General features: G+C 32.8%; 2 protein-coding genes across 2 annotated transcripts; both read right to left on the reverse strand.

Annotated features, from left to right (window-relative positions):
- Window positions 1-4,130: 4,130 nt before the first annotated feature.
- On the reverse strand, window positions 4,131-7,539 carry HELRODRAFT_173055 (hypothetical protein; the record flags this gene model as incomplete). The annotated part of the gene is made up of 4 exons (XM_009019691.1): window positions 4,131-4,289; window positions 4,476-4,640; window positions 5,603-5,751; window positions 7,473-7,539. 4 exons carry the CDS (start codon window positions 7,537-7,539, stop codon window positions 4,131-4,133), a joined length of 540 nt encoding a protein of 179 aa, XP_009017939.1.
- Window positions 7,540-10,072: 2,533 nt separating this feature from the next.
- HELRODRAFT_173056 (hypothetical protein) lies at window positions 10,073-10,568 on the reverse strand (the record flags this gene model as incomplete). The annotated part of the gene is made up of 2 exons (XM_009019692.1): window positions 10,073-10,251; window positions 10,424-10,568. The coding sequence occupies 2 exons, from the start codon at window positions 10,566-10,568 to the stop codon at window positions 10,073-10,075; spliced, it is 324 nt and encodes a 107-aa protein (XP_009017940.1).
- Window positions 10,569-12,110: the final 1,542 nt, after the last annotated feature.

Consider the following 12,110-nt stretch of genomic DNA (forward strand, 5'->3'; position numbering starts at 1 on the left):
GTATTGTTGTCGTTGATTAAAGTAATCTAAAATAAGGTAATCGTGATTAGATTACACAAAAAATGTAATTTGATTACAAATTACTTTTATAAAGGATGCGATTACAGATTAAAAAAAATGTAATCGATTACGTAATCGGATTACTTGTAATCCGATTATTAAACAACACTGATAATAATCATTAAAAAAGCATTTGAAGATGGGGCTAGCACAAGTAAAATTTTGAAAAATTACAGTAGTGGATAAGTTACAAGATATATAGATTGAATTGGTAAACCAGTGAGACAAAAAATCTAAAAGTAAGCTACTTACCCATTTTTCCCCAATCACAGTCTGAAAATCCGAAAGCAACAACCAATCATTTCCTTTTTGGCAACGTAGCAATTTCTTCTGATTATTTGCTCGTGATAGCATTTGTTGCTCGGAATGTTGGAATTTGTGATACAGATGCTGCTGTGGCCATTTGAACTTTGATCATTGCTGCAAATTATTGTGGGTATTTTAACGGTAACTATGCTGTTGAAATAACTTTTGAAAGGTTTACGTTTCCCCCAATTATTTTCCTCACATTTTTTTACCACTGTTTTCATTTTTCTTTTACAAAAAGCGGGTATTTGCAGTAGAATTTCCTTCGTACGCGCATCAGCATGGTTTTTCAACAACTCCGCAAAACGACCTGTTTTAAATTTGTTGACCCATTTAGCAATTGGTGTTTAATAAACCTGAAACAATTTTTTATTTTGCTATTGCTTGTTCGTTCTCCGTTTTTATTAAAAAGGAACTGTCCAAAGAGGCAAAATCGAAATATATATTTTTTTAAAAAGTTTAGGTAACCTATCAAATCAGCTCCAATCCAACCAGTTAAAACGGCATTTATCTTTGCCATTGAGTGGTCTGTTACCACGTTTATAAAAATTGGCCAGGCGTTTACCTTTTTTTATAACGTATCTTTTAAAATTTATCAAATGATAAGCAACTGAAGCTGTGTCATGGCGATCGGTTATAAAATCAAAAATTTGAGCGTAACCCGCATCAAGATCTACCACGGCGCTGTATAGATACATAGTTTGTTTGTTATGAAGACGACGAACACCAGACCCCGTTGAATCTAAATTTATATTGTTGGTAAGTCTGTCTGACCTAATCTCAAAATAACTTCAATTTGGTTGTCAGAAAAAAAGGTAGCATAAAATTTTACCCGTTCTTTGACATTTTTGACGTTCTATTAGATCAATAACGTCATCATTTGCCTTATCCCCTATAGCATCACATTTTACATTTTTAAATACCTCCAACGAATGAATATTTTGTAGATTTTTCTGTTTCGTTAATGCAGGATTGGCGGATCTTATGCGTTTTTCACGTAAAACAGACGGATGTTGCAATTTCAAAATTTTTTCATACAAATTTTTTCTACGTTGATCCCTTAGTTGTTCTACCAATTTTCCATTATGGTTATAATTAGTAGACGATGTATAAATATCAATTTTGTTGTGACTTGCATTAACCTTAAATAATCTGCACATCTCAAATTTGTATTTGAGATGAATAATGTAACGCTAACGATTCTCGCGTTTACTATTTACTATGCAGGGCGATGGCATTTTCTACCTCGGTGCAGATACGCTCAGTTGATGATGCATCTTTTTCGACGAGGCCTTGCTACACCTCTTCTTCAACTGCACTATTTGAAAGATGCACGGTGTAATTGGTGTACATCCTGCAACTAATCTCTTTTCCTTCTTCGTTCAGTTCATGTACCTCTTGGAAATTAGAAATAGACGACAAAAAGTTACAAATATGCAAAAAGGGAATATTAGATTTGAGGCAATGTTTATTACAAATAAATTGATGTAGTACATGCAAATTATAATACATTATAAATGATATATCAATACCTCATGCCCGCGAATTGTTTTCAACAATTGCAACAGTTTCATCGTGTGATGCCTGATTGGCTTGGTTTCATTGATGACATCAGTGTTATCAACTTGCTGCAACAAACATTGTATGTCAGCTATATTATCTTCCAATATCATTAGGACATCATCTCTGTTGCTCTGGACGATTGTTTGGTTATCAAGCAACCACTTGGCTAAGGCATTGTTGTTGCATGTTATTATGCTCTGTAGGTTCTGTAAAATCAGTTAATCAACCCTCCGATCTTCCCACCAGGCTTTCCTTTCAATATGACACGTTTATCATCTTGGGTAATGAAGTCATTGTTAATTTTTAAGTAATTTCCATCATACATAACTGTCGCCAAACAACGAAATGGACATTGCTCGAACAGTTTAATAACTTTTTCAACCTTGACAGTACGTAACAAAATATCCAACACAGAAGTGAAAAACGTGGTTTTTTAACATGGATATAAAAATATAATTAAACATGTATATAATTGAACAAAAACTTATATAATGTCAATAATTGCTATTCACACGAATTGTTTAATACGTATAATCCCGGCACGAAAAAATAATTATATATAATAAGAACAAAAATAGATCTAAATTTATAGTTTCATAATTTGGTAACACTAAAATTATCAATATGTGAATTTAAAGTTTGTTGGATAGAGGTTCGCTTTTATACAGCGTCCTTTTTCAGCGCTTGTTTATTAGGCGGCTTTTTCAGAACAGTTTTTTGAAACTAGTTTTCTTATAATTGCGAGTTTTGCGATGGATTCTTTCTTTGATAAATTCATGAGTTACGTCCAAAAAAAGTGGTATAGGCAAAGAAGAGTTACTAAAGATTTTTTTTTTATAACTAAAAAATGTTAAACGATAACTGTATCTGTTAGCGATATTGATACCTGTAGCGTGCAATTCATACACGTAACATTTTGATTTTCAGCACACACACCACACACACACACACACATAAAGCTATCATATATATAATATATATGCAAAGAAGGCAAAGCATATTATATATATATTATATATATATATATATATATATATATATATATATATATATATATATATAATACAATACTATATTTTTTTATTCGACCTCAAAGAAAAATTAAGGTACAGGACTACTGTAGGGAGTCTTTAAGAGACTCATCGTGCACAGTAACCTTAATAGAAAATAATCCAAATTAAAATGTAAATGTAATGTCATCAAGAGAAAAATTAAAAATTTTAACAAATATGATAAGATTGTTGATCAGTTGAAAATGTTTAAGTTAACAAGAATGTTAAATAGAATAGAATCATTTGGAACATAGTCACATTCGAAATTGTTTGTACATAATTGTACATAAGACATTTTTTAAGTCTGATAACTATAATCACATTTCTTATTGGTGCTTTGTTAATTAACTCAATTACAAAATATTCAAATTCTGGTTCTGTTATGTTTTTAAAGTCACGTGTTTTATATTGCATGTCTTTGTTGATGTTAAATCCAACTCCTCCGTGCTTCAAAATTCGATATCTTGATATCTTCCTGCAAATGCAAAAACTTCAATATCTATCAGACTTTCATTCGTTTTATTTAACCAACTTTCACTTATAGCTATGATATCAAAATCAAACACAACTGTTCTCAAAAGATCATCAATTTCCTCACATTTATTTAATAGGCTTCTTGAATTTATATGCATTAATTTTAACAACTTGAAATGATTGTCTATAGACTTAATTTTTTTATATGTTTTATTCAAATTCTCAACATTGAATAACTTGCATGTTTTTATTACTTGTGAGCTGTTGTCTTCTTCTTCATCCTCTTCAAAAACCACTGTGAAATTTGTTTTGTTATCCATTTTTTTGCTGTTTGTTTTTATTAAATTGCCATTCCCGAACAATAATGTCATTTGGTATGATGGTTGGGTCTTTCATTTTTTGTGAATCTTTACTGTCAATGCATATGCGGAATGATGTTGTCTCTCTGTTGTTTTTTTCTGTTTGATCTTTTATTTCTGACTCCAATTCTGATTTTTTGAAGACTGAGAAACAAGTAAGTACTTTTATCCCATTTGAAGTTAAGAATTCTTCAACATCTGTCCTGTTACATTTCTGAACATTACTCATTGAGTAGACAGTTTTGTTTACTAGTAGTTTTTCAGCTTTAAGTTTACATTTTTCAGTAATTTTTTTGCCTATAATTTTTATTTATATTTATTTTTGCTCAAAGACATCTATGTCCGCACTTCTCCCACCAGCTGAATGCCAAGGAGGTGTAGGTTGAGGGGTTCTTGGTAGAGATCTAACAGCATCTGCCCAATGCAATTTATTCAAATTTGAGCTGTTACTACTAGGAGGTGAAGGTTCACTTGTCTTTATGTTTGTTTTATTTAGTAGTTGATTTTCATTATACTTGTCGAACATGTTTGCATTATTTTGACTGTGCAAACTCGCATTTGAAGCTTTGTTGGTAGAATTGTTTAGAGTAGTTTCTATGTGATGCAATTTGGAAAATATTGTGTTGAAATTGAATTATAACATTACCACATGCGACGGCACCTTTTTGTCATCAATACTTACGTAACACGGAATTTTTTCAGTTTGTTTGCAGTTCACAATGTTATTAATTATTGACAGAATATCCAAGAATTTTTCTTTTTTTGTTCCAGTTTTTGAATTTTTCAAATATTCCAGCTTTGCTGTTTCAATGTCTGTAATTATTTCCTGTCAAGCATTAGTAATGTCTTCACTAGAATAGAAACGTATAACATTATTTAAAAATTCGTCATTTTCTTCATTTTGAAAATTTTAAATTATTAAAAACGAAATAGAGTAATTCGTTAGGAACATAAACAATTGCGACCGCCATGTTCAAAAAAATAAGCTTCTATATATATATATATATACAAAAGGCCGTAGCCAGGATTATTTTTCGGGGGGCTGTCGGAATACTTTTTTTTACAGTTAAAATCAAGGAAAAAACGAATCCGATTAAATCAGCTTTATTTACAAAATATAAAAAAACCCAACAAAATTATATAAACAAAAGTACATTGTATTTTATTAATTTTTTTAAATATATAAATTTAAGCGACGTGCTTTTTGGTTTAAATGGTCGAAAATCATGTCGTTGTCCACTTGGATAGATATATCCCGATGAATAGATAGTAGTGCCAATGAAGTGAGTCGTTCCACATTAGAGATATTTATCAGATAATTTTTCAGTGTTGATACTGGTAGAACTGCCATAGGCAGTGGCGTTATTAGGGTTTGTGTCACCCGGTGCGGTAACTCATGGTGTCATCCCTCTCATGACACCGACACCCCATAGACATAGAGCATTCTTAGCCAAATTTTATTCTTTAAAAAAAATTGTGATCTATCACAGATTTTAAGAAATAAAACTTTTTTAATTGTTATTTTTACATTAAATTTTATGTCACATAAAATCTCAATTAAATCAGAACTTCCCTTTCCTCGCCTTTAGAGATGCAAACTTGGTAATTACTTCATCAAAACCAACTTCTTTTGCCAAATCTCTTTTTAATTGATAATATTGCAAGATCAGAAAGCCTAGACTGTCCCATAGTAGATCGCAAATAGTTCTTTATAATCTTTAGCTTTGAAAAAGTCCTCTCACATGAAGCCGCAGACACACAGATTGTAAGAAATAATTGTAGGCTCACTGAGAGATATGGGAGAGATTCTAGGAAGTCCCATTCAACTATGAATTTCAAAATGTCAAGTACTGACCAGTCTTTGGCTTCTTCAAGATCAATTTCTGCTGCCTTTAGTTGTCTTCTCAGTCTTGGTATTTCTAATAAAAGCTCTATCTCTGATAACTCATCATAGAATGTGGTCAATTTTGGAATGTTTACCAATAACTCTTCTTCAGTAGCAGATATCAAACTCTTGGCTTGAACAACCTCAAACATGGCTGCTACTTCCTTGATGGCTCTTGATTTGATCTGGAGTTCAGAATGGAAACGATCAATACACTCATACATCGCTCTCGTGTTTTCTTCCTGCAGAGTAAGTCCAGCATCTCTCTCGCGCTCGCCTGCCATCCTCTTCTTGAACCTGGGTCTGCTCTCTACTAAAATTCCATATTGGTCTAATTTTATAAGTGCCTGTTCAACTGCCTGCTCCACAAGATAATTGCGCTTCTCATACATAAAAAGTCTTAGTGTCTCTAGCTTTGTCACCACCTTGTCAAGACTTAAGCCCTTAGTCTGCGTTAGATTTACTTCTTCAAGTACATCACACCAAAAGAAGAGGTAGCACAGAAAAGTGAAATTGCAGATAGTAGGTAAAAGACCTCGGGCTGTACCTCTTGTGTCTAGATTTTCCCCTGGATCACATAGACCTTCTATTGCCGCCACACATTTATCGAATTTTTCTTTCACTGCCTTTACTGCTGCGTGATGAAAACTCCAGCGTGTTGTTGATAATCATTTTAATGAAACTCCAGTGTGGTTCATTAAAACATCCCATCGGTGAGTGGAAGCAGCATAGAATGAAAACATTGTCTCAAGAGTTCCAAAAAAAAGTCACGCACGAAGCATTTTCAGCAAAAGAGTGTTGGCCACACAAGTTAAGAGAATGGTCCACACAACCATTAAAAATAGCTTTCCTGTTCTTTCTTTTCAAAATGGCTTGTACACCCCCATGGATTTTAGCCATAGTCGCAGCATTGTCGTAACCTTGAGCACGGCACATCATAAAGTCGAGTCCATCACTTTCCAAATTTTCGAAAATATCAAAACTGAGATCAGCAGCTTTTTTCCCTTTTAAAGGAAAAAATCCCAGAAACACATCTCTTACTTCAACTTTTCTACTATGAATTTTCACATATCTGATAATTTCAGACATTTGGTCAGTGTGTGATGCGTCAGGTGTGCTATCAAACATGATACCAAAACACCGGACAGATTTTATATCCATGATAAGCAAGGACATGAATAAACTCATTCTGAGTATTTGGTGCAAGATAAGATGCTTTAATTTTATATGTTGTATGAACTCCACCTTTACGTGGCATGATATAATATCCTTCAACAATAAATATATAAATATAAACAAATAAAATGAAATTATTTGAAATTTGGTTGGTTAAATGTAAAAATTTTAAAATTATTTGAATGCTAATAAAATAAATTATATTTGTACTTACGGATCAGGGATCAACTTTTGTGAAATTACTTTGAATTGTTGTCGTATATCATTAAATTGATTAAAAATTAAATAATTTTTTACTTTAAGTAAATTATAGATTATTCTCTTAAACTTGACTAACATACGCTTGTAGTTGGTGGGCAAAACAAACACTGTTGTACGTTATGTTAGACACGAACAAATTAAATGTGCGCGGCCGCGGCGCTTAACAATTCGGACGTCGAATTCGAATGGTATAAACGTCGAATACAAAAAATGATTTGAACGAAAAAATTTTATTCATAATACATTTCTGGGCGCTGGGCGGGTTAGGCTGAATCAATGATAAAAATAATTTCATGGAGGGACATAAAAACATATAAAGTGATATTTTGGTGTCACCCCTTGTGAGGGTGTCACCCGGTGCGGTCCGCACCCCCCGCACCCCCCTAGTGACGCCATTGGCCATAGGACATATAATTGATAAGAGTGTCTGAATATTTTGGAAATAGACTGGAATTGCATTCTGCCAATGCCTCAATGGCTTTTTTTGGCCTATTTTTTATTCCAATTTTCATTTTTCCTGCTTATTTGTTCTTTTCATGGCAAAGCTACTTTAGAACCTCAGCGCATTAAAATTTAAAATTTAGAAGTGAAAATGAGAGGACGATTAATGCATAAACATGTTTAAAAGTGAATTGCTATTAAGACTTGTTATTTATTAGAATGTTAGTATTAAGGTTTTATCGTAAAATATTGAAAAAAAGTTTTAAAAAATCATTAAAACATAACATCTGTTTAACTTTCATCAATTATTTAATAATTCTATAGGGTACGGTATTCTTTTAAAAAGATAGTTTTTACATTGTAGGCATTCAAGTAGACTCACATGCTTGCATGGATATGTGCGTGGGAATTAAAATAAACGTTCATGATTGGTTCGGCCTGTTAGATATGCTTCACCGTCGCCGAAACCGTCGCGAACTTTACCTTCGCGCAATCCTAACTAAAATAGACTATGATATCTCATTTATTTGAAATTTAATGTTTGGCGTTAATATGTTTGTAGTAAACGAACTACAAACATATTAACACCAAACATTCGGTGGAATTTATAGAATATTGTAAAAATTATGGTCTATTACCCACATATATGTATATATTATATATATTTCAAAAATTCAACACTACTTTCAACATTGTTCAAATTTTTTATATTTCTTTTTAGTTAATTAATGTCAGAAAAATTAGACATTTCATTGTTTAAAAAATTTTTTTAAATAAATTTGCAGATAGCTATTTTGAGTTTTAAATAACTCATCTTCAGTGCATTGTATATAATGTGATATAATTTATGTAAGATATTTGATAAGGTAAGAAAGGACAAATAATTATTAATTTATATAAATTATTAAAAACAGAAAACGAATATAACGATCTTTCATCAATCGAGTCATTTAACAATTTTGTTGACGATTCCATAGTTCTAAATTGTTCTTTTCTGGATAACTCATTTAAGAGTAATGTTTTCCTGTTTTTAATTTCTGCAGAAATACTCCGTGGTTTATTCTAGCGTGTTAACGTAACTTTTGGTAACAGACTGTTGTTAACGCAACATTTCTTTTTAGTTTATTAATGTCAGAAAAATTAGACATTTTATTGTTTTAAGAATTTTATTAAATAAATTAGCAGATAGCTATTTCGAGTTATAGATAACTCATCTTCAGTGCATTATATATAATGTAATATAATATATGTAAGATATTTGATAAGATAAGAAAGAACAAATAATTATTAATTTATATAAATTATTTAAAACAGAAAACGAATTATATGTTGTACAAAATGTGTAACTGATTTACTTTTAAGATATGTTTATACAGTAGTACCGACTGACATGAGCATATTTATTAAGACCAAAAACAATTCGTAAATAATAATTCTGACATGCATTAAGAAGATGAAGATTATATTTAGTGGAAAAACTCCAAATAGAGATACAATATGTTAAATAAGGCAATACAATTGAGTTATACAATGTCTGTAAAAAATGGTTTGGAAATTTAAGTCTTAGTCGATGTATTAAGCGTAAGTTTTTAGAAATCTTTTTAGAGATAGAATAAATATGATCAGACTAGGATAAAGTACTTGACATAGTTATACCCAAAACTTTTTTGAACTTACTCGATTGATAACATTGTTATTTAACATTAGTTTGAATATTAATGAGGTTAGTTTTTATTCTAGGTCCAAATACAATGAAATAATATATATATATATATATATATATATATATATATATATATATAGCAAAGCAAAAAGTATTAAATAAATAATACAAATTGCACAGCATTATAATCAAAGATGATCCCGAAAAGGAAATTCCAAGACTAAAATGACCTGACCTTGTTCAATTAAATTTATCAAATTAATGATGTTGAATGTTGGATAGGAAGGAATGGGGAGAGGATGAAAGAAGTGACAGTGAGAAAACAAAAAATATTTATGAATATGCATCATATATAATATATCATTGTGAAGTTGTGACGATTGTGATGATAATGATTGCGCGATTGAAATATGCCGCCTGTATTGTGATGATAATGATTGCGCGATTGAAATATGCCGCCTGTATATTTTGTGACAATTGTGATGATAATGATTGCGTCTTTGAGGCGTGCCGCCTATACATATCTATATATTTTGCTAGACATTCTATGCATGTGTATTTTGTTATTTGATATGCTATATATGCGACGCTGCTGTGCTGTATCGCTTTTCTGAGTATAGGAAAAAAGTATACCGTGTGTCCTCGAATATAAGACAGGGTCTTATATTAATTTTTTCTCAAAAATTGCCCTAGGTCTTATATTCGAGGGAGGGCTTATATTATTATGCCAATTTTTTCGACATCATTTATTTTTCCCGAATACAATAATATTTTATTCAAATACAATAAGATCATCTTCTGGGATATCATCATTTTCTTCCAGATCAAGACCTTAAATTCCAGCCAAGATTTCATTTGACTCCAGCTCCTTCAGTATCATAGGTCCCAATCTATCGTGTTTTGCGATGTAGCTCGCTTCAAATGGCGATGTTTTGTCCAAGTACCCTGCTTTCAGAGCCTTTGCAACACAGCTATCAGTGACTTTGCCCCATGCATTCCTTACCCAAGAGACTACCTCCTGCAGATTAGGCTTCACGAAGTTGTTATTTTTGTTCCTTGACATCCTATTCTCAATATAATCATTGATTTCAAGTCTGAGGTAATCCTTGAAAGGCTTGTTTATTGCAATGTCCAAGGTCTGGAGGTAAGCAGTCATCCCTGCTGGGATCATAACCTGATCAACCCTTCTTTCTGCCAAGAAGTTTTTCATATCCTTTGCACGATGAGTACTTGCAGAGTCCCAAATGAGGAGACCTCGTTGACTTCCTCTTAAAACAAGTGGCAGCATAAGGTCCACCCATTTTCTTATTACATTCTGTGTACTCCATGCCTTTTCTGATTCCAAGACATAAACTCCTCCCTGGCATTCAATCTTTTCTTTCTTTCCTTTGGTAATAAGAAGTGGAGCAGCTTTCTTCCCATCCAGACGAATTGCCAAAATGCAGGTGACGCGTGCACTTTCATATCCAGTTGATGGTACATAAATTGATGAAGCTCCTCTGAAGTCGACTGTCTTTTGAGTGTCCTGACTCATGTAAACAGCAGTCTCATCCATAGCAATCATGTTGGAAAGCTGATACTTTGAAAAATCCTAACCATCCATGAAAGACTTGAACATGAGAGCTCTCTTGACAGCTTCTTTATCCTCAAGCTTGAACAGTGTTGTTGATCTTCGTAGTGAGAGTTCATACCGCTGAAGGAAGCGATCCAGCCAACATTTTGAAGCTTTGAACTCCTCAGGAGGGATGTCAAGTGTAGGAGCCATCTCGAGAGCAAAAGCTTGAATCTCAGCTCTGCGCACAACCATACGGTTTTCTCTCTTCTCAGCAATCCAGTCAAAGATGATGTCTTCTAACTCTGGAAAGAATAGACGATTTCCAGAGCCACATTTTCTTTTTTTTGCCTGCCCATCTTCAACCTTTTGATTGAGATCATCATACTGTGCTCGCCATTTCCTAACCATTCGTACGTCCAACTTCTTCTCTTTGCAAAATGCAGTAATATTTTGATCTCTGCATTCTTCCACAATTCCTTTTTTGTGTTCGACAGAGTAACTTTTCCTCTTGCCACTCATCTTAAATATGGGCAAAATGTTACAAAATAGTTTATTTAAATAGAAAAAACAACCCTTACTTTGACAGCTTTGTAACCTCAGGATATGCTTGAAGGAGGAAAAACAGTTCGAAAAACGAAAAATCCTCGAAAAACGAAAAATCTTGCAGCAGTTGACGTTTCCGGTGTGGTTTTGACAGAAGTTTTTGTTGTTGTCAGCTGATTCATACTAGAAATTATAATCGAGGGAGGGTTTATATTCGAGGGAGGGCTTATATTAGAAAAATAGACAAAAAACGTGCTAGGTCTTATATTTGAGGGATGTCTTATATATGAGGAAACACGGTAGATGCGAGTATAGAATTTTCTATGATATAGAAAGCGTTATGTAGGTATGGCGGTAAAAACATATAAAAGGCCGCGAGTTGAGATATAGGAGGCGGGTCGTTTGTTATTTTAATTTTAGGTTTTGTCTCTTGCTTGGTAGTTGTATTATTAATAGATTAATTTTGGATTTATCGTTTTTTTTAATAAAGACAGGTTTGATTTGTATTATTTTGTTTGTTATTTTATTTCTTTTATTGAATAAAAGAAGTGTACACTTGAAGTTTGGCTCGGCTTAATTATTCTACCTAAAATAATGGATGTTGAAAAAGACTTGCTGATAGTTGACGAGGTCGGCGTCTCTAGTCAACAAGCAGGGCGCGAACAAACTTCCGCCCGGCCCGTGTTTTCAGACCCTGAGAGGATCTATTGTAGAGTGGCGGATCCCGGCCAGGAAAGACTCTGCCGAAGCGAAGGCTCGGGTGGATATTCGT

Source organism: Helobdella robusta, assembly GCF_000326865.2.
Source record: "Helobdella robusta unplaced genomic scaffold HELROscaffold_25, whole genome shotgun sequence".
Lineage (NCBI taxonomy): Eukaryota > Metazoa > Annelida > Clitellata > Rhynchobdellida > Glossiphoniidae > Helobdella > Helobdella robusta.